Genomic DNA, 24,500 nt, shown 5'->3' with positions numbered 1-24,500 from the left:
ACATATGAAAAACGACCTTGAAGATAGTGGGCGGCAGCGTTGCCAAACGAAAAAAATCAAGAACCGCGTAACTCCGAGTTCGCGTAAGTCGGGGTAGCGTAAGTCGGGGTATTACTGTACTTCATTAACCCCATTGTTTTTGCTGGAACAGAAGTTAAAGTAACAGGTCTATAATTACTCATGTCACCCTTAGGTCCTCATTTGTGAATTGGGTATACATTTGCATATTTTCAATTCCAGAGAACCTCCCCTAAATCTAAGGATGCATTAGGATATACGTTTAGGGTTATATTTTGTATTGGAATTTTATTGAACTTGAATAGAAATCATGACTCAGACCAGAGCAGTAAAGCAAAAGGCTCAAACTAATGGAAGTGCTGTGGCTCAGGGAAGCATTGAGGGGGGGGAGTTGTTCTCTGCCTTCGAAGGATTTAAATTGAGGGGCCATCAAACTCTCAGCTGCCCACATCAATACCAGAGCTAGCACTTGAACATCACGCAACAGAGCGGCAACCCCCAAGACAGAATGCTCTGGTCCCAAAGGAACTAGTTGTACGTGACTATATTGTCAGGGAAACGGAGAACATATTGTGCAAAAAGGATAGATGAAACAGGACCAGGGTATGTCTGCCAGGGGCAAAGGCTGATGACGTAGGGCAGATATCATCCTTTAAGGGCACAAAGGGTGATATTGTTGTACACGTTGGCACTAATGATATTAAGAGTAGGAGACTGTCAGAATTACTTAACAAGTACAAGATAATGATGAAAAAAAGCCGTGAGTTAGGGTTGAATTTGAAAGTGTCTGCAATTCAGTCCAGACATGATAGGAGGGAGTATATGATGAGAGCCTTGTCGATCAATACTGCCCTGGAGAGATTATGCAAGGCTCAAGTGGTAGAATTTTTCCCAGCCTGGTCTGTGCTTGCTAACAGGAGAGACTGCTTCTACAGGGATGGGATTCATTTAAATAGAAAGGGTGCAAGAATATTTGTTGATGCTATTGAGGCAGAGTTAGGTGGGTCGGAAAACTGCTAGCTTGGGGGGAGGATACACGGACTAATAGTTAACAATAGCCGCTGGCAGAGGTAAAAGTGATTCTTGAACTACTTCTATTGAAATGCAATTGAGCAGCAGGCTGGAAAGCAAGGCAATGGGAATTTCCAGGACAGTTGGGAGTCATAGTGGAACAATTAAATAAATACATGGGCTGTGTTAGGGTAACTAAGAGTAGAAACAGGTGCATGTATACTTGCATGTACACCAATGTATAGTTAATAAACTCGATGAGCTTGAAGTGCTAGTCAAGACATCAAAGACAGATATTGTTACACAGACACAAGCAGTGCAGAACTGGAATTTGGGGACTACAATGTGCACAGAAAGGATAGACAGGACAGGAACGGAGGAGGGGTTATGCTGTTAATTAAGAAACACAAAATCTAAGGAAGTGTATCCAATTGATGTGGGTAGACAATGCAATGTTGAGTCTGTATGGTGTGACATAAGCACTGGGAAAGGAAAAATGAGAGTAGGTGTGTGTTATAGAGCTAATGAATCTGATGAGAATAATGAGCAATTGTGCTGAGAAATAGTGGGCCAGCACATTAAAGGTCTTATAATGGGGGATTTTAATTTCCCGGATATTGACTGGAATTTGTGGGTTGGTCACTCACACACTAGCAAGGCTTTTGTGGATTTTTTGAATGACTGTTTTCTACAGCAGTATTTTTGGGAGGTAACTAGAGGGAGTAATACTCTTGATCTGATTATCAGTAGCGATTCTTCAGGCATCAAGAATCTGCAGATAAAGGAACCACTAGGTGGCAGTGATCACTGTGTGCTGAAGTGGGATTTCTCTCAAAGAGGTAACTACCATCAATGTAAAGTGAAGGGTTTTTGCTTTCGTAATGAATACAGTGGTCTGAGACAGTACTTAAATTCTATACAGTGAAACCAACTGATGATGTTATCAACAGCAAATTCGAAATGGGAAGCATTCAAAGAATCAATCTTGGAAGCTACTAGGCTTTTTTTCCCAATAAAGAAATATTGTTCAAGATTTAGGCCTAAATGGATGTCAAATGAACTAATTACACATGTGACAGAGAAGAAAAATGCATGGGATACATATAAATTAACATTTGACACAGAAGCCTATCATAGATATAAGGTGGTCTGTAACCAAGTTATAAATGAGGTTAGGCAGGCGAAGGCAGTTTACGAGAAATCTTTGGCAAAAGATGCAAACAAAAACAGCAAAGAGTTCTTTACTTATGTAAACTCTAGAAGGAAGAGGATGAATCAGATTGGTCCACTTGATATTGATGGTTCAACTGTTGATGATTCTGCTCAGGTAGCTAGCAAAATATTCAGGAGGGGAATGCCAGAGATGTATTCAATTCTGGCAGTAAGCTAGATAATCTTGTAATAACTGTGAGTAAAGTGGAGGAGAAATTGTTGAAAGATAAACATTAGCATTAGTAGAGGCATATGATGCAAAAAAGCAAGCTTATGAAGCTCCTCTGTTTGTTCGAAATACCTGTCCAGCTGAGCCTTCAATTTATTTAGGCTAACTTCCACAATAAGGGATGGAAGTCTGTTCCACCAACCAACTATCCGCTGGCTAAAGACAAATTTCCGCACATCTATCCTACATCTGTCTTTCCTCAATTTGAATTTATGCCCTCTCAGGTGATTATTCTGAGCAAGAGGGAGAACCCCATCAGCACTGAGCATACTCAAACCATTCAAAGCTTTATACACCTCAATTAGATCATCTCGGCGGTGCCTAGTCTCCAGCCACTGTAATTTGCAAAACTTAAGCCTTTCATTGTAAGAGCAAACCCTTTGTTTCATTCACTAATCTTGTTGCCCTTCTCTGTACTCGTTCCAGCAGCTCTACATCTTTCTTGAAATGAGGCCTCCAGACTTGTATACAGTACTCAAGGTGTGGCCTGACCATTGCCTTATACAAGGGAATAATCACTTCCTTATCCCTGCTAGAAAAATTCCTGTATATCATTGACAAGACAACATAAGCTACTCTTGCAGCCCGTCTGCACTGCTTAGAGAACTTCATATCTGCCTGCACAATTGCCCCCAGGTCCTTTTCATTCTCTACCACTGTCAGTGTAGTACCACAGAGTTGATACGTTGCTCTGGGGGTTACTGTTTCCCATATGTAGTACTTTACATTTGTCAATGTTAAACTTCATTTGCCACCTCTCAGCCCAACTGCTCAACCTTTCCAGATCCTGTTGCAGCAGCATAGCATCAGTAGTGTTCTTACCAACCCTGCCAACCTTTGTATAGTCTGCAAACTTGGACATTAAGCTTGATATACCATCATCGTTGTTCTGGGGGTTACTGTTTCCCATATGTAGTACTTTACATTTGTCAATGTTAAACTTCATTTGCCACCTCTCAGCCCATCTGCTCAACTTTTCCAGATCCTGTTGCAGCAGCATAGCATCAGTAGTGTCCTTAACAACCCTGCCAACCTTTGTATCGTCTGCAAACTTGGACATTAAACTTCATATACCATCATCAATATCATTTATAAATACAGATGTTATTTGTTAGTTATTTTGGTTTTTAGGAGCATTAGCAACTAAGGTCATATTGCTCTGGGATATGCAGTGGTCATTCCCTGACCTTTCCGCATCCTCCGTATTTGGTGGTGACTGGCTTGAACCCCGGTCTAATCAAGAAGCGTGTGCTACACACTGCTGCTTCTTCCCACCTGGCTACGGAGGCGCCTATACATAAATACAGAAAACAACAATGGACCCAACACTGAACCCTGAGGGACTCCACTAATAACATTAGTCCACGATGAGCAATGTCCATTGATTACCACTCTCTGTCTTCTCCCCCTCAACCATCCCTTTATCCATAGCAGCAATTTGCCTCCAATGCTACACTGCTCCAATTTTTGCACCAGTCTTCCATGTGCAACAGTATCAAAAGCCTTTATAAGATCCAAATATAGAATATCAAAGTTATTCCATGCATCCAGTTCTTTTGTGACTGCATCATAGTATCAAATCAAATTGGTCAAGCAAGACTTTCCCTTAATAAAACCATGCTGTGTCCGAGCCATAACAGAAGTCTTGTCTAGATGATCCTGCAGTGCTTCTTTAACCAGTGCTTCCATTAATTTTCCTGGAACAGAAGTTAAACTCACAGGTCTATAATCACTTGTCAGCCTTTGATCCTCCTTTGTGAATTGGTGTCACATTTGCACATCTCCAGTCTATGGGTACCTCCCCCGAGTCCAAAGAAGCTCTCATAATTAGGGCTAAGGGTTTGCTTAAGGGTAAGCAATCCCTTAGCCATAATTATGAGAGCTTCTCTGGACTCAGGGGAGGTACCCATGGACTGGAGATGTGCAAATGTTACCCCAATCCACAAAGGAGGATCAAAGGGAGACACAGGTAACTACAGACCTGTTAGTTTAACTTCTGTTCCAGGGAAATTAATGAAGGCACTGATTAAAGATGCATTGCAGGATCATCTAGACAAGACTTCAGTTATAGCTGCTACACAGCATGGGTTTGCTAAGGGGAGGTCTTGTCTGACAAATTTGATTGGCTACTATGATGTAGTCACAAAGGAACTAGATGCAAAGAATAACTTTGATATTGTATATTTGGATCTTAGAAAAGCCTTTGATACTGTTGCATATGGAAGACTGCTGCCCAAATTGGAGCAGTGTGGTATTGGAGGCAAATTGCTCTCTGTCTTCTCCCACTCAGCCATCCCTTTATCCAATAAAGGGATGGCTGAGTGGGAGAAGACAGAGAGTGGTAATCAATGGACATTGCTCTTCGTGCACTGTTATAAGTGGAGTCACTCGGGGGGGGGGGATCTATTGCTGTTTTCTGTATTTATAAATGATAATGATGATGGTATATCAGGCTTAATGTCCAAGTTTGCAGACGATACATAGGTTGGCAGGGTTGTTAATGACACTAATGACAGTACACTGCTGCAACAGGATCTAGAAAAGTTGAGTAGATGGGCTGAGAGGTGGCAAATGAAGTTTAACATTGACAAATGTAAAGTCCTACATATGGGAAGTAGTAATTCCAGAGTAGCATATCACCTCTGTGGTACCACATTGACAGTGGGAGAGAATGAAAAGGACCTGGAGGGTAATTGTGCAGGCAGATATGAAGTTTTCTGAGCAGTCCAGACGGTCTGCAAGAGTAGCTCATGGTGCCTTGTCAATGATATACAGGAATTTTTCTAGCAGGGATAAGGAGGTGATTATCCCCTTGTATAAGACAATGGTCAGGCCACACCTTGAGTACTGTATACAAGTCTGGAGGGGCTCATTTTAAGAAGGATGTAGAGCTGTTGGAACGAGTACAGAGAAGGGCTACAAGATTAGTGAATGGAACAAAGGGTTGCTCTTACAAAGAAAGGCTTAAGTTTTGCCGATTACAGTGTCTGGAGACTTAGGCACCGTTGAGGTGATCTGATTGAGGTGTATAAAGTTTGCCTTTAGCCAACGGGTGGTTGATTGGTGGAACAAACTTCTATCTGTCATGGAAGTTGTATCTTAGATTCAAAGCAGAACTTGACAAACATTTGGAGATGGGTGAAATAAGGGTTTTTTTTTTGGCTGATGCCATATAAGCTCACTTTCTTGCATCATGTGCCTTTGCTAATGATTCCCAGCAGCCTTTGAAATCCCCAGTATCTTGCTTTCCATTCTGCTGCTCATTCTAATAGCAGCATTGCAAGAATCACTTTCAGCTCTGCCTGTGGCTATTGTTAATCAGTTTGTGTATCCCCCCCACAAGCTAGAACTTTTCCAATCAACCTAATGCTGCCTCAATAGTTTAAGCAAATATTCTCGCACCCTTTCTCTTTAAGTGAGTCCCATCCCTGCAGAAGCATCTCTCCTGTTAACAAGCATAGATCATGGGAAAAATTCTACTCCATGAGCCTTCCACTCTCTCTCTCTCTCTCCTGGGCCACTGATTGACAAGGCTCTCATCATATTCTCTCTCCTATTGTCTCAAGGCAGAAGCGCAGACACTGTCAAATTTAACTTTTACCTGTGAAATTTTTTCAACATTGCCTGTACTTTTTAAGCTGTAGTTCATAAATTAGTAAATTTACTATAAATCCAGAAAAATGTTAATTTAGGCAGTGCTTGGCCCTAAACTGATAAGGAAAACACTTATATGGAAAAGGAGTGAAAAGTCCAAATAAAACTTAAAAAATTTTACTTATTCACTTTTTCTTCTTCTACAGATTGTTTCCCCTTGAAATGCTGTTGCTGTTTCTTTGTGTTATCATATTATATCTGACTTCATTTTCTAGTCATATTCTTATATCCCCCAAATTAATATATTTTTTTGCTACTGGTGCATTTTGAAATGCTTCATTTTTGATTCCGTTTAAATCAGTACAAACACAATCATTATTTAACAGCTTTTTCACACTATTATATTCTGCTTTATTTCATTCTACCTTGCTGCTGGGTTACAAGTACACTATTTATAATTTTTAATATTGGCCACTGACTTTTTCTCTGTTATATCCTGTTCACCATCAGAATTATAAAAAAAAAAAAAACCAAACGAAAAAAAAAAAAACTTCAATTGTTTCTTCTGATAAAAATGTTTATAATAGCTGAGTAAAACTCCATGATGCATAGATTTTCTGAGAGATAGGGTTCCTACAGTATTTAGAGGTAAGAAAAGGAACTTGATTTTGAAACTAATCTGGAAATAAAAAAAATAAAAAAATCAGAATTGTATTTTTTCCTAAATAAACAGATTAGGAAAAATCTCCATTCTGCATAAATAAAATACATTCATCAAGAACAGAACAGGGCAGTCCAAATTAATGACTGCAAAACCTTTGATGCAAAACCACGGAGGTTTAACCATAAAGCTTTTATCCGTGTGTAATATTTTAGCGAATTACCATAACTGTATGCAACAGTCAATTGTATTACATTACGCTAGTGAAATTTCAAAATGAGAAGTCTGCATTTAATGAACTTGCTCTAGCAATGGTATCACATTATAAATGTTAAAAAAAAAAAAAAAAAAACCACCAATACATCACAAGAAATATAAACAAACCAACAAATAATATTACAAAATAATTTTTATTTATAACAGTGAACATTCATATTTCAGAAGCAAAAAATTTCTGTATCCATTTTGTACCCAAAAAATTTCAGTATCCATTAACATGGATTCCATGTTTACATTGGTTCTGCTAGAGGACACACAAAAAATCTACCTCAAGGAAAAGATCAATATAGTTATTCATCTTGGATATATCAGATTGCTATCAAATGAATGACAGATCTCTCCATGTGGGATATTTTAAATTCTAGGACTCCTGTGCAGAAAAATCTGGATTGAACTTGGGAAATTCAGTCCTTTGCACAGAATTTTGGAGCAGGGGCATTTGGAGTCATGGGAAACTAACTCCAGGAATTTCTATCCTAGTTCAAAATCTAACAGCCCTCAATATGTCAGAATTTACTAATTTTATTACAGTCTTTAGGGTAAGTTTGTAGTAGTAGTGCATTGAATTGTAAAAACATCTTTCTTATATTCCCACATCTTCTTTGCCTAGACTTAATTTAATAACAGGATTGCAATGCAAATTTGGAAATGTCATCCCTTAAAATGCAAGTTAGTACAGGGTAGATACAGTTTTACAACAAGTTAGGTTCTAGTCAATGTTGCAAGTGGATTCTGATTAAAAACTGAATCTACTATTTTAGGGATTGTAATTTGCACTTTGTCTTAATTATGGACACCATAATAAAAGACAAAGAAAAAAAATTAAACTTTCTCATGTCAAAGGGGTTCATTTTTGTGACTGATTTCAATTTAATAGATCAGATTCACTAGCTTTAATTGTTTAAGATTTTAATTCCAAAGAAATTGACATTTTGTTAACAGAAATTGCATCATCTCTTACACCATTACAAATTGTCTTTGAAGAAACAATTTGTAATGGTGTAAGAAATAATGAGTTCATGATTTCTAGTAAGAAAACGTCTTACTAGTAATATAATGTTAAACTAATTCTTTAACATTATATTATAAACTTGACATCACATTATATTAGCTTTTAATTGCAAAGCAATTAAAAGCTAATATAATGTGATGTCACAAGCACAGATGAAGATACACAACAGCCAAATTTATATTATTTTAAATGGTAAAAAGTGGTATAAGATCAATAAAAAGTCCTAACAAGAAAAAAAAAATCTTTAGATTCTCCTTTTCTGATTAATAATTGGGCTGTTTTTTTTTATTTTTTATTATAACCTTATGCTATTTAGCACACTAGAAAATCAATGTGAAAGCAGATCATCATAACAAATTGTAACTATAATATATTGAACATACCTGATGTATGAAAACATATTTTTATAATTTACCATTTTGCATTAATACAAAATTTACATAATTTACAAATTTTACAATAATATATGGAGTGAAGTATTTTCTTTTTAGCTTCAGAACAGTTTATTACCTGCAAAATGCCTTACTCTGACAACAATTAATTATTTTAAAAAAATATATGACAGAATAAAATCCCCACACACATCCCTTGTATACAAAATAAGTTTCTATTTATTTAAAGATATATATCTTTCTGAAATAAATTAGTATTTTATAGTGCTAGAGAAAATGAATTATGCATGGCTATTTAGATGTATACAAGGGAAAATATAATGTAATACAAATGCATTAAGATACACCTTAAGGAAGTAAAAAAGTGGAAAACTTAACAAAAATATTGAAATTGTGTATAACTACCTCTGTATTTGGAAAGTGCTGATGTAATTAATATTCAGAAATTTTTTTTTAAACAAAGTTAAGCCTTATGAAACATTCTGATTCTATAATTTTTTTTTTTTTTTTTTTTTTTGACAAGGCACAGTGTGCTTTGATGTTCTTAAATACAATAGAATGCTATTCATTGTGTGATAAGGATAAAGTGTTAATTCCATATGGAATGAAGTGCCACAACATATTTCTCAGAGTAAATAATTGATCTTATCTTTAAAATAACTTCTATAAATTTTAACATACTGGTAATCAGGATGAAAATCATTAGGCAAATACAATTTACTTTTAACATTTATCTGCCATACGACATAAAACATATACAAGTTTTAGTGTAATTATTTTTTGTTGGTTTACATAAAGGAGAATGGCTTACAGTTACAATATGAAAAAAATTTCTGTTGTGCAATTCATTTTTTAACAATATTTTAATTTATCCTATTGTACTAAATCCAAATCTGATAAGGAATAAAATATTCAATTATATATATATATATATATATATATATATATATACTCTAGAAATAATTCAATCATTTAACATTGTTCTTCAGTTTAAATGACAACCAATCTCTGCTGTAAAGGAAACTGCCTGAGAAAATGATTTAAACTAAGCAGCATTTAAATGTGACTAGATCTTGCTGCCATTTTATTTTTATTATTATTTTAAGGATTACTTTTAGCTATTCTGTCTTTTAAAGGATGATCATATTCCCAGTGATTGTCTTGTTCATGAAAAACCTAAAAATGAATGATTCACATATATTAATTACAAACATATACATAACTGCATATTAAAAACAATTAAAAAGGTTATATACAGTAAGTCCCCAACTTATGTAAGCCCAAGCTACATAACTTCGGATTTACGCAAATTTTTTTTTCAGGATTGTAAAATTTAAAACAGTAAAAAAAAAAAAGAGAGAAAAAATAAATAAAGCAATCAAAATAACAATGAACACGCCACGCACACAAATTGCAAAATTGAGATAAATAAAGAGTAACAAGTTTATGAAGCTAAAAAAAATAGGAATGAACAGAAGATTCTCGAAATCTGGTTTTTATATGACTGAAGATTTCAGTGAAGGGGGACATATCTCACCATAACATGAAAACCCAGATTTCCAGCTATCCGTATTATCACAAATTCAATAAGATTGAGTTTACTAACTGTTTATAATAGATTGCATTGCCCAATAAACCAGAAACTGCAAATTGTTTTACGGTAGTGACCTCCAGAAATGTGCTTTAGTAAAATGTGAGCTCACATGAGGTGATAATAGTGCGTTTCCACCTTAAATCTGTAAAGTTCTTTACAGAAATTTTCATTTTGATCGTTATCATGGTGCCGACTAAGAGAATAAGTGACAGCAGTACTAGTAAATCTACCAAGAAAAGGAAAGTGATCGATTTGGATCAGAAAATTAAAATAAGGATGTATGAAAATGGTCAAACATTAACAAGTATCGCAAGGAATTAATATTTGTCAGTGTCAACTGTGAACACAAGAATAAAGGACAAAGACAGAATATGAGAAGCGGTTTGTTTGTTTGTTATTTGGTTTTTAGGAGCATTAGCAACTAAGGCCATATTGCTCTGGGGATATGCGGTGGTCATTCCCTGACCTTTCCGCATCCTCCGTATTTGGTGGGCACGGGCTCGAACCCCGGTCTAATCAAGAAGCGTGTGCTACGCACTGCTGCTCCTGCCCACCTGGATATGGGGGGGTGCCTTGATGAGAAGCGGTGAAGGGATCGGCACCAATGAAGTCAACTATAATAACAAAGGCTACAAAATACATATCAGTTTTTACACTTTTACAACATGCGTTTTTTCTTCCTTTTATGTTTTCTTTTCTTATGTACCACTGTGGCTACCTCACCACTGTCCCCAGATAAAGTTTTTAATTGAACTAATTAAAAATATATAACTATTAATATATATATATATATAACTATTTTTCTTCATTCTTCTGAGGATATGTGGTTTTTGTAATTTTGGCATATCAGCGATATCGTACCAATATTTTATTAGTCATTCCCGAGTTATGTAAAACTCAACTTATGCAAGAAGTCCTGAAATATATCTCTTACGCATGCCGGGAACTTACTGTATTAAAAACATGTAATCTGATATAAAATGAAATCTTTGCTCTTACATATACAGACAGAAAAGTAGAATGAGAAATGTTTATTTTTTCCTATTTATAAAGCTTAATTATTCCTGTTAATCCAAAAAGTAAGAGAGCAAAATAATATGTTAGTTAATGTACATAAAGTATTACATTTCAGGCACAATTAGCAAATTATAGTTATATATACGAATATATAGGAAAATGGATTAGATAAGTGTATCGGTAGGGTTGCTGACCTGACAGGTGTGGCAACAATGGAAAAATCAAAAGAGCCTGAAAAATACAAGCAGATTACATAACAGATTTATATAATTAAATTAAATTAAAACATATAAGTGGTACTTAATGCTGTATGTCCTAAGATTTTAATTATGTCATCAAGGGCCAGCAGCCAAAACCAAAGGAAGTACAGCAATAAGCAAGGTCTCTGTTTCTGTTATGTTATGATGTATACATGGCAGATGGAAAAGTGAGCAGACGTATACATCATAGCCGACCTGACAGAAAAGGAATAAAAAAACTAAACCAATATAAAACTAAATTAATAAAAAGGAAAATTAGACTACGTACAAGTAGTCTAATTTGTACAACATAACTTGTTTCGTACAACATAACTACAACGCATATTGAAGTATACAGATGACTTATTTGTACAAAATTGTCCCAATTTCCTACAAGATTTTGCACACATATATCCTACAGAACTCACCCTGAAAAGAACTAACAGCAATAACCATACTGCTAACTACTTAGACTTGGACACTGACATTAAGAACTCTCATACAACCATTAATATATATATTAAATGGGATGCACTCAAATTTAATTTAGTTAATTTTACCCACTGGCACCATAATATTTCAAATAGGGTATTCTGTCACAATACATCAGGATAGCCACCATATGCAATAGTAGCAATTTGATAATTCATAACATCAGAAATCCCTACCACAAGCTTCTTGACAACCAGTTTCCACCTGCCTATCTTCATTACCATTTCAATAAAGCATTCCTTATCATGAAGCATAAAAAACTGATTAACTACTTTGTTAATAGAGAAACTACTGGGCGAAACCCCAAGCCAAGTTCGTGGCAAGCAACGGGTGGTTTAATAGGTTCAAGCATCTCGCTGGTTTCCAAAACATTAAAGTATGCAGTGAAGTTACCAGTGCTGATTCTGCAGCAGCAGAGAAATTTTGCGATGTCTTGGGAAAAACCCCTTCTAAATCTCCACAGCCCTCAACTTCTACAGTGGCATGCTTATCAGATGGAGAGTTAATTCTGGCAACGATGCTCGAAAGGTAAAACCTGCTAATGTTATGCCTGTCTTCTCTCTCTTTTTGTAATTTTGCACATTTTTGGAATTTTTCCTGTGCATGAGCTAAAAAAATTGAATAAATAAAATTTTATTTTCATGTTCGTTGAACATTTCTTTTTTGTTTCAATCAAATTCAGTGCTCATAGTTGCGAGTGCTGCATAAGCATTTAGGGAAATTCTGACCTATGTAAAATTTGACTTACGTAGAGTTACGCGGAATGCAACCCTTACGTAAGTTGGGGAGTGGCTGTATCCATACTATTATTAAAAGCTGATATCCTATTAACAGGCTTGTATATATTGTACATAATATACTCCTAGTCTCTATGGTGTCTTACAGTCTAGAAAACACATACCCACCGATTGGCTACCAAGGAGTATAGACTTTATATATCTTAATTTTAATTGTATTATTTATTTTTTAATTATTCTTTTTGAATTTAATTCTATCCACTATATAACTGACTTAAATATATGAAGTACACTCCAAGAACTATGTTCAAGGTCTACTATAGGAATGGGAAAAGCTACCATGGACTGCCTGGGCTCAACTATATCCCTCTTATTCCATTTTATTTTTTACTTTCCTTCTCCCTTATTTTCCTTTCCTACTTACTTTCCTACTCCCTTATATTAGTTTACCAAATGCAATATCGAGATGCAGTTTTCTGCTATAACATACTTTTCTTCCCTACACAAAGTTTAGCTGCTAATTTCTGCTGCTTTGTAAGTTTATTATTTTTCTTTCTATCCTCGGATGTCGTACTTCATATGTCAAATTTTATATTCTCAACACATATATTCTTTGTAATTTAATTTTTTTTTTTTTTTATGTGAACCCCATACATGAGAGGTATTAGAACCTATAGTACTTAGTACCGTGCTTGGGTTGGAGGTTGAGAAGACGAAAGAAGATATTTGTTGACATTGGGCTTGAACTTCTGTAGATTGTAATTTTCAGGAAATACATATGAAGGAAGGTTGTTCCAGAAAACGGCAGTTGAATGAATAAATGAGGAAGATGAAAAGTTGGTTCTGTGGGTTTGAAGTTGGACAGTAAATGGATTTTGGCTGGTGGCGGCACGTGTTCGGACTGTTTTGAAAGAGAGAGTGGGAATTATAGAAGCCAATTCAGAAGAACAGTGCCCATGGAAGTATCTGTAGAAGAGGCATGCAGCAGAAACAGAATTTAATTTTACTGTCTTCAAATTTTGACACACGGGGTTGTGCTTTTTCTTTGCCTTAATGCTTGCTAATCCTAATTTTTCATACCTCAAAATCTGTTAGGGCAATTTGAAAGAAATTGAGGTACTATAGCTACCCTAACTCCTCTTTGTCTTAAATCGGCAAAAGCCCTTCCTTTTCACTACATAATTATTTTTCACTAGTAAATAAACCTATAAGAAAGTTATTGTTGGCACTCATTTTCATTATATTTCATTATTATTTTTAATTCCCTGTTGTCTGTCGGGCTAGCTGTTATTTTGCCAGTTTTCTGCTAAATTTAACATAAATTTCATAGATAACTTTAGAGCATTCTAATCTATAATTTCAGTAATTTGAACCTAGCCATACTGGAAAATAGAAACAGATAGCATTAGCCAATTATTGGTAGGATGTACTGAGTGGCACTAGCCCTAGAAAACGTGCCATTCAATGTTTCCTTTTATCAGTAATTAGCTTCATTATCATATTATTGTATTATTATTTTATTATATATTATGTTTTTAATTATAGGGTATAACAATGAAGTCCAACTTAGGTTAGCTAAATACTTTCGACTTATGGCGCTATAGGTATACAGGTAGTTTTGACTTTACTAGTTAATTCTTTACTAGTTCTTGGCTAGTAATCATGATTGCAGTTCTTGACTTTACTAGTTTAAGGTGTATAAGGCCTTGAATAGGTTGAGCACACTGAATTCTGATGGGATCCTTCCACTTGTTCAGATTACGAACCTAAGGGGGCATAAATTCAAATTAAGAAAACACAGATGTAGAATAGATGTGCAGAAATTTGCCTTTAGCCAGCGGGTGGTTAATTGCTGGAACAAACTTCCATCTGTCATTGTGGAAGTTGATAGGTTAAATAAATTAAAGGAGGAACTGGACAGGCATTTGGAGGCAAGTGAAACACAGGCAAGTGAAAAAGTTATTGTGGGATTACTGTTTTCCAGGTGTAATACCTTACACTTTGTTCGATTAAAGCATAGCTGCCATTTTTCTGACCATTCCTGAAGTCTATCTAGGTCTCTCTGAAGAAGCTCAGCTTGACAGTGATCATTAACTACTCTACCAATTTTAACATCATCTGCAAATTTAGACATCACGCACTCTATCCCTTCATCAATGTCGTTTATGAAAATTAAAAACAACAGTGGTCCTAATACTGATCCTTGGGGAAACCCACTTTTTATATCAACCCAATCTGAGGAATAGCCATTTATATCATAACTCTCTGCCTCCTGCCCTGAAGCCATCCTGATATCCATCTAAGGATTTTCCCAGTGATTCAAACCTGTTGCAGCTTATAAAGCAACCGCTCATGTGGGACTGAGTCAAAAGTTTTGCTGAAATCTAAATAAACAATGTCGAAATTATTCCCTAAATCCAGCTCATGAGTAACCCTTTCAAAAAAGCGAACCAGATTTGTTAAACATGATTTTCCCTTTACAAAACCATGCTGAGTATCCTTGAGAATTTCAATTCGATCCAAATGATCCTGAATTCCACCCTTGATCATTGCCTCCATGATTTTCCCTACCACTGAAGTCAGACTGACAGGTCGATAATTTCCCACTTCACTCTTAGAACCACCCTTATGTATGGGAGATACATTGGCACTTTTCCAATCCAAGAGAATCTCCCCAGAGTCTAGTGATGCTCGCATAATTAGCCTCAATGGTTCAATGCACTCACTTGTTGCCTCCCTTAAGATTATAGGATATATTCCATCAACTCCAGGAGCCTTACTGGCCTGTAGGCTCGAAGTTTTTTCATTAAATAATCTTGCAAAATTTCAAAATCATTAATTACATATTTTTCAACTTCACTCCCACAATTTCTCATTGCCACAATAACTGTTGAGTTATTGTGGCAATGGCAACGGCAATGACAATTATTAAACCCGATCTGGTTTGTCCTGCTCTTCTTAGCATTTATATGTGTGAAGAATTCCTTATCTCCCCCCTCTTTGCTCTGTTTGCTAGCGATTTCTCATAAACTGCCTTTGCCTGTCAAACCTTTTCTGTGGCTCTATTACAGATCATCTTGTAGCTGTTATAGGCTTCAGTACTTTTTATTGCTCTGTAACTTTTCCATGCCACTTTTCTGCTCAAGTAATGTGGCAACTTCACTATTCATCCAACGTGGAACCCTCCTCGCGGAGTATTTTTTAATAGTAAATACGCATTCAAGGCATCTCTGATTGTTTTAAAAGCATACCACAATTCAACTGTATTTGTTCTCTGTGCGATATCTACCCAGTTAATAGAGGCCATGTAGCACCTTAAGGCATCGTAATTTCCTTTTATGAAATTATAACCCATTCCTTTGCCTTTTACTACTGCTACCTCTCTCATCATCATCATCCACCATAGAACTCTGTGATCACTTCCTGCTACTGGTTCCTCTACTGTCAGCCCTGTTATGTCATCTGATTCATGGGTGATGATGAGGTCTAGGATATTCTTTTCTCTAGTACTTTCACTGATATGTTGATACAAATAAGAGTCATCTAGTTGATTTAAAAATTTTGTTCCCCATGTTGAGTTTCCTTCCCATTTTCTCCAATCAATTAGAAGCAAATTGAAATCACCAACAATAAGACATTGACGCTTACCTGCCCATTCCATTTGCATGTAGAGGCTTTCGTCATAATCTTCACAATCACCTGGTCTGTAAATTACTCCTACTCGCATTATACCTTTGTTTCCAACTATCTCACATTATACAGATTCTATACTAGCACGTGAAACGTCTGAATCTGGGAAAGCTATTGTCACACTCAGGCCACTTCTGATAAGAAGCATTACCCCACCATCCCTTCTATCTATCCTATCCTTCCTAAATACATTATACAAGCCATACTGAAACTCATCATCCCCTATTTCCGAGAGGCACCACGTTTCTGTAAGCCCTATCATGTCAGCGTTACTTGTTTTAACCAGCAGTTCGAATTCACTCATTTTATTGACGACACTTCTAACATTACTATATAAACAATTAAGACTTACTGTTCTTGTATATTCAACAACCCTAATCTGTAAACTCTTGATACTGACCAAAGTAAATGCTGGAAAGGACAATTCTTCGGCATGTTTGGCAAAAAGTAAACTTTGTGGAACATTTCATATACCAGGGGCTATTCATAAATATATGTCATCGCTCCACAAAAGAATTTGTTGTTGAGTGGCAAAGCTTTCTTCAATAGGTATAGCTTTACTCATTTAATCATGTGCAGGAGCATCATTGCTCCTGCACATCATCATCGAAGAATGCTTTGTCAACCTTGATATCATACAGATGATACAAAGGAGTCGTAAGTAGATACTATAACCAAACCCTTACATCTCATTTACGAAACCATTAAATAACCTGATTTGTGAATTTTCTTAAGCTTGATATGAACATTAACGCAATAATCGTCATCTATACTCTGAGGCAAATGATTAACCATCATCGAATTAACATTTGCAGGAACATTTATAATTTGGTCCAAAATTCCGTATTGGCTGAAACAATATCTTAGCCTTCTAATTTGCATGAATAGTATAAGAGGAAAAATGAGCCACTTGGTCACTAAATCCAATCGAGGAAGATGAGGTGGAATAGCAGGATAAACAAAACCTTTGCTCTTTGAAAATGTTGGAATGGAATCATTTTTGAGATATGCGCGATAAGTATTACAAGCCTTCACAGTCATTACGTCTGCAGTTGGAAATTCTAAGAGAAGTAACAGATAACTTTACGGAGCGCACAATTTTACATCATTCAAATTCTTTATAGGAGTTACGGGTCATGTTGGATATTCTTGTAAATTATTTCATGCTCAACTACTGTTGAAACCTGTGGAGGGTCTACAACAGGTGATTGAGCTGAAATATGATTTTGTTTCTTTTTGGATGATGTAATCAAAGCTGGTTGTTGCAGTATACTCTGTCTAGCCAGTTCAGGAATCAACTGAAAATCATAGGTAATTCATGAATATAATTTTGTGATGTTGATGTTTTTGCTTCAGAAGCAGATTTCATTAAACTTTGAATTTTTTTTTGTTCTCTTGTTTTTGAACTCATTCTTTTGTTGCCATGGGAGGCTTCTTCAGTGGCTTTGAAACTTTTATTCTTGCATAATTCTCTCGATTTCGTTCATCTAGAGTTTTAGCCATTTTCAAAATACTCTTATAGGTTGTTAGCTGAAATTAGATTTGGTATTTTTACAATTCAATAGTTAGCGAAATCCATTTGTTAAATAGTATAACGTCATAACCAAAAACTACTGCATGAAGTGTTTGTTTTATTATTGTATTCTTAAATCAAAACCGTTTAAATTTTTAAATAAATTAATCGATCAGCTATTAAAATCTAACAGAAGTTATGAACGATTTAACGTTTTATGTTCAAGCCCACTACTTACTCATGCTACTTAGAAGGTTGATGTTGATCAAAATCTTGAGAAGCATATTTCATTGAACTCTGCATTTTTTTTTCATTCTCTATGTTTTTGAACTCATTCTTTTGTCGACATGAGAGGCTTCTTTAGTGACTTTGAAGCTTTTATTCTTGCATAATATTACTACCTGCTGCTTACCCTACCAAATCAACATTAGTGATTTAGTTATGATGTCGTCATTTCCTTAAGAAAATTTCATTACCAATTGGTTTTGTCTCAGTTCGAAAAAGTAGTATTGTGCTGCCAAAGATATTTTCACACCAAAAGACAACCAAATGGGAGAGTGTATTTTTGTCTGCCTCTATATACAAACTGTGAATAGTGGGATGTTCTTCATGCTGCTAGGGCAATCCTTAGTGTGAGGATTGCCTAACAGCATAGCTACAAGCATAACCTAACCTATGTACAGCCACCACATTTTTAGTTTTGGCTGACGAGGCTACTAGAGACGGTCGTGTTCCAAGCCGCTAAGTGGATTTTTCTTATTTATTGATTTGAAATTATTGTTTTTCTAAAACTTTTGATTTAAATTTAGTAGTATAACATTATTTTGTGATTTTCTGATTAACTTGGTGTATTTATTTTTTACTCGGCCTTGTAATTGCATAAAAGTATCGGTAAAGGGTTCCACGTGTTTCAACTCCGTTACCGTTCGTAAATTTCCCGCCATTGTGATACGATAGTTGTATGCCGTACTAGATAGCGTTAGTTGAACTTCGTTAGCAGTTAAATTGTACGTTTAAATAAATACATATAACGACTTAGATTACAAACGTAATATAATTAATTATATTTAACATAATTAATAACATAACATAATTAATTATAATTAATTAATAAATTAATAGAATCATGACTCAGACCAGAGCAGCAAAGCAAAAGGCTCAAGCTAATGGAAGCGCTGTGGCTCAGAGCAGAACTGAGGGGGGCAGTTGTCCTCTGACTCACAGCCTTATAAAATGCACTGTTTGCTTGATGTTTGCAGAGCAATCGGGTATGGGACATGATACTGCCAAGGGGGATGTCTTTGTGTGTGCGCGATGCAAGGAGTGTATCGATATCAGACAACAACTCGGCGTTCTTGTGGGCCTATATGAGAGCTTGAAGGACAGGGTGGATGCCCTCGAAGAAACTAAATTGAGGGGCCCATCAAGCTCTCAGCTGCCCACATCAATGCCAGAGCTTGCACTTGGGCATCGCGTGACACAGAGACAACCCCCAAGGCAGAATGCGCTGGTCCCGAAGGAACTAGTAGTTGTTGGTGACTATTGTCAGGGAAACGGGGAACATGCTTTGTAAAAAAGATAGGTGGAACAGGACCAGGGTATGTCTGCCAGGGGCAAAGGTTGATGATGTTGTAGAGCGAATATCATCTTTTAAGGGCACTAAAGGTGATATAGTTGTACACGTTGGCACTAATAATATTAAGAGTAGGAGACCGGCAGAATTACTTAACAAGTACAGGTCACTGTTGAACAAAAGCCGAGAATTAGGGTTGAATTTGAAAGTGTCTGCAATTCTGCCCAGACACGATAGGAGGGAGTATATGATGAGAGCCTTGTCGATCAATTCGGCCCTGGAAAGATTGTGCAAGGCTCAAGGGGTAGAATTTTTTTCAGCCTGGACTGTACTTGTTAACAGGAGAGATTGCTTCTACAGGGATGGGATACACTTAAATAGAAAGGGTGCAAGAATATTTGCTGATGCTATCGAGGCAGTGTTAGGTGGGTCGGAAAACTGCTAGCTTGGGGGGAAACAAAGACCAATAGATTGACAGTAGCCACTGGCAGAGGTGAAAGAGATTCTTGCACTGCTTCTATTAGAATGAGCAGAAGCCTGAAAAACAAGATGCATGGTATTTCAGAGACTGCTGGGAGCCATTGCGGTACAAGTAAACACATGGGTTGTGTTAGGGTAGCTAAGAATAGAAACAGGTGCAGGTATACTTGCGTGTACACCAATGCTAGGAGTTTAGTAAATAAATTTGATGAATTTGAGGTATTGCTCAAAACATCAAAGGCAGATATTGTTGGGATATCAGAGACGTGGTGTCACACAGATATAAGGGATGCAGAACTGCAATTTGGGGAGTACAACGTCTACAGAAAGGATAGGAAGGGGGGAGGGGTTATGCTATTAGTTAAGAAACACATAAAAACCAAGGCAGTGAAGCCAGTCGACATCGCTGGACAGTGCAGTGTTGAGTCAGTTTGGTGTGACATAAGCATTGGGAGATCAAAATTGAGAGTAGGAGTGTGCTATAGGCCGAATGACTCTGATGAGTATAATAAGGAACTGTACAGGGAAATAGAGTGGGCCAGTAAATCAGAGAGTCTTATAATGGGAGATTTTAATTTCCCAGATATTGACTGGAATTTGGGGGCTGGTTACTCACACACTAGCAGGGCTTTTGTGGATTTATTGGATGATTGTTTTCTACATCAGCATGTTCGGGAGGCAACTAGAGGGAGTAATACTCTTGATTTGATTATCAGCAGTGATTCTTCATGCATTAAGAATCTGCAGATAAATGAAACACTAGGTGGCAGTGATCACAGTGTGCTGAAGTGGGATTTACTGAAAGAGGTAACTACCATTAGGGGTAAAGGGAAGGGTTATTGCTTCCGTAAAGGCGACTACGATGGACTGAGACAGTATTTAAATTCTATACAGTGGGACCAACTGATGATGTTACCAACAGCAAATTCAAAATGGGAAGCATTCAAAGAACTTATCTTGGAAGCTACTAGGCTTTACATACCAACTAAGAAATATTGTTCAAGGTTTAGGCCAAAATGGATGTCAGATGAACTAATGAGGCATATGGCAGAGAAGAAAAATGCATGGGATACTTACAAATTAACACATGACACAGAAGCCTATGATAGATACAAGTTGATATGCAACCAAGTTACAAAGGAGGTTAGGCAGGCGAAGGCAGATTACGAGAAATCCTTGGCAAGGGATGCAAAGAAAAACAGCAAAGAGTTCTTTACTTATGTAAACTCTAGAAGGAAGGGGATGAATCAGATTGGTCCACTTGATATTGATGGGTCAACTGTTGATGATCCTGCTCAGGTAGCTAACAAACTAAATGAATATTTTGCATCGACATTCACACATGAGGAGTTATTCAGCGAGGGGAATGCCAGAGGTGTATTCAACTCTAGCAGTAAGCTACAGAATCTTGAAATAACTGGGAGTAAAGTGGAGGAGAAACTGTTGAAGATAAACACAAGAAAGGCACCCGGGGTGGATGGGATCTATCCAGTTATATTAAAGGAGGCAGCAAAGGAAGTAAGCAAACCCTTAGCCATAATTATGAGAGTTTCCTTGGACTCAGGGGAGGCACCCATAGACTGGAAATGTGCAAATGTGACCCCAATTCACAAAGGAGGATCAAAGGCTGACATAAGTAATTATAGACCTGTGAGCTTAACTTCTGTTCCAGGAAAATTAATGGAGGCACTGGTTAAAGAAGCACTGCAGGATCATTTAGACAAGACTTCAGTTATAGCTCAGACACAGCATGGTTTTGTTAAGGGGAAGTCTTGCCTGACCAACTTGATTGGTTACTATGATGCAGTCACAAAAGAACTGGATGCAGGGAATAACTTTGATATTATATACTTGGATCTTAGAAAGGCTTTTGATACTGTTGCACATGGAAGACTGCTACACAAATTGGAGCAGTGTGACATTGGAGGCAAATTGCTGCTATGGATAAAGGGGTGGTTGAGGGGGAGAAGACAGAGTGGTAATCAATGGACACTGCTCATCGTGGACTAATGTTATTAGTGGAGTCCCTCAGGGCTCAGTGTTGGGTCCATTATTGTTTTCTGTATTTATAAATGATATTGATGATGGTATATCAAGCTTAATGTCCAAGTTTGCAGATGATACAAAGGTTGGCAGGGTTGTCAATGACACTACTGACACTATGCTGCTGCAACAGGATCTGGAAAGGTTGAGCAGATGGGCTGAGAGGTGGCAAATGAAGTTTAACATTGACAAATGTAAAGTACTACACATGGGAAACTGCAACCCCAGAGCAACCTATCAACTCTGTGGTACTACACTGACAGTGGTAGAGAATGAAAGGGACTTGGTGGTGATTGTGCAGGCAGATATGAAGTTCTCTGAGCAGTGCAGACGGGCTGCAAGAGTAGCTCATGGAGTATTGTCAATGATATACAGGAATTTTTCCAGCAGGGATAAGGAGGTGATTATTCCATTGTATAAGGCAATGGTCAGGCCACACCTAGAGTACTGTATACAGGTTTGGAGGCCTCATTTCAAGAAGGATGTAGAGCTGCTGGAACGAGTACAGAGAAGGGCAACAAGATTAGTGAATGGAAAAAAGGGGTGCTCTTACGAAGAAAGGCTTAAGTTTTGCAAATTACAGTGTCTGGAGACTAGGCACCAGCGAGGTGATCTGATAGAGGTGTATAAAGCCTTGAATGGTTTAAGCATGCTCAATGCTGATGGGATTCTTCCTCTAGCCCAGAAAAATCACCTGAGAGGGCATAAATTCAAATTGAGGAAAGACAGATGTAGGATAGACATGCGGAAATTTGCCTTTAGCCAGCGGGTGGTTGGTTGGTGGAACAGACTGCCATCCCTTGTGGTGGAGGTTGATAGCCTGAATAAGTTTAAGGCTCAGCTGGACAGGTATTTTGAACGAACAGAGGGGTGAAGTGGAAGTGGGTTTTTTTTTTTTTTTTTGGCTGATGCTGCATAAGCTTGCTTTCTTGCATCAAATGCCTCTACTAATGCTAATGCTAATGCACCCCCGATTTATGTACGGGTTGTGTTCTGCAGAACTCTACGTAAGTCGGAATTTCCCTAAATGCTTGTGCAGCAGTCGCAAATGTGCTCACTGAATTGATTGAATCAAAAAAGAAATGTTCAACGAACAGAACATGTAAATAGAATTATTTATTGTATTTATTAAATTTTTTATCTCATGCGCAGGAAAAATTACAAAAAAAGAGGAGATAGGTATAATGCCAGTAAGTTTTACCTCTCGAGCATTGCCGCCAGAATAGACGTCTTCAGCTGATAAGTACACCACAGCGGAGGTTGAAGGCTGTTGAGATTTAGAAGGGGGGGTCGGCCGCTTAACCTTAGGAAATAACATATTAATGGATGACTGGACAGGGGCTTTTTTCTTTTAATTGTAGATTTCTTTGTAGCAAGCAAGCATATCATTCACCCCTCTGTTAAACTTTTAAGAATCATTTGCTGTCAGGATTCATCTTCTCAAGCCTCACCATTGATGACAAATTTCACAAAATGCCATTGCCATTCCTTTGATGATTATTATTATTATTATTATTAGCCATATGGTGCAAGGAAGCCTGAGGCTTATGCTGCACCAGCTGAAAAAAAATTATCTCGGCTCCTCATTTGGTTCGTTTTGAGCTTCATCAGCATTTTCTTCTTTCACTATCGCTGCCTGCAAGTCAATAAGTTCTTCAGTAAATAATCCCTTCTCTTCTTCCTCTATTAACTCCTCCACATCTTTGGCATCAACCTCCAGCTGAACTGGCTCTGCAAACTTTACAATCTTACCTCTAACCTATTCATATGATTCGTCTTTTTCAAATCCTTCAAAGCCTTTTACATGCCGTGGGCATATTTTCTTCCATGCGCAATTTAAACAACTTTTAGTAGTTTCTGCTGAGTCCTTATTAAAGTTTAAGATGGCGTGGTAAATATTGTAAGATTTCCAAAAGTCTCTTAATGTAAAATTTTTCTCACCATCTACTGCAGACAATACCTGAGCAAATGTTGTGCTTAAATAGCATGCTTTTAAATTCGAAATAACATTGGATGAGTGAAGTCATGTTTGGGGGTAGAAATATGACTCACATTCAAATTGAAATCATCTAGATGCATAGAATGTTCACACAATATTTTACAATATTTTTCAAACGCAGGAATAAAGCAGCATTTATATCAATCCTCAAAGAGAGATATTGTTATCCATGCTCTCTGGTTCGATAGGAAATGCACGGGTAGGGTGGCTTTATTGATGCCCTTAAATGCACACGGATTTCCAGAATGGTACACAGGCAGTGGTTTTAATCTGTAATCTCCCACTGCTTAGCCCCAAGCAAGAGCATGGCTCTATCTTTTAAAGCCTTGAAACCTGGCATTGTCTTTTCTTCTTTGGCAATATATGTTCAATCCAATATTTTTTTCCAATACAGAGCAGTCTCGTCAACATTAAAAATTTGCTACATTGAATAGCCACCTTCATCAATAATTTTTTCCAACACATCACAAAATTTCTTTGAAACTGCAGAATTGGCATTGGTGACTTCACCACATACTTTAATGTTGTGGAAATCAGCGTGATGCTTGAACCTATTAAACCGCCCGTTGCTTGTCACAAAATTGGCTTGGAGTTCACGGTAATAATCCTTAATATCTTCATAAATACTTCTTGCTTTTACTTAAATGGTTATTAGTCTCAGGAGCACTCGCTTCTGAATTTGATTTTCCATCCATATTATTAATAGCTGTTCCAT

The 24,500-nt window shown here is 36.9% G+C and overlaps 1 protein-coding gene across 3 annotated transcripts in view; it reads right to left on the bottom strand.

The window, feature by feature from the left end:
- Positions 1-9,446: 9,446 nt before the first annotated feature.
- LOC150078504 (oxysterol-binding protein-related protein 9) overlaps positions 9,447-24,500 on the bottom strand; it is a 607,385-nt gene continuing 592,331 nt past the window's right edge. For 2 of the 3 annotated variants that reach the window (XM_090385176.1, XM_090385177.1), the window contains one exon: positions 9,449-9,584. In XM_090385176.1, coding sequence (XP_090241302.1) covers positions 9,510-9,584 — 75 coding nt within the window. In that variant the 3' untranslated portion in view covers positions 9,449-9,509. Of the gene's footprint in view, positions 9,585-24,500 lie in introns of all 3 variants that reach the window. The other variant, XM_090385178.1, reaches the window with a different exon arrangement.

The sequence above is a fragment of the Mastigoproctus giganteus genome, chromosome 11 (genome assembly GCF_048544385.1).
Source record: "Mastigoproctus giganteus isolate SK-2022 chromosome 11, ASM4854438v1, whole genome shotgun sequence".
NCBI classification, from domain to species: domain Eukaryota; kingdom Metazoa; phylum Arthropoda; class Arachnida; order Uropygi; family Thelyphonidae; genus Mastigoproctus; species Mastigoproctus giganteus.
This window is presented reverse-complemented; position numbering and strand designations above follow the sequence as displayed.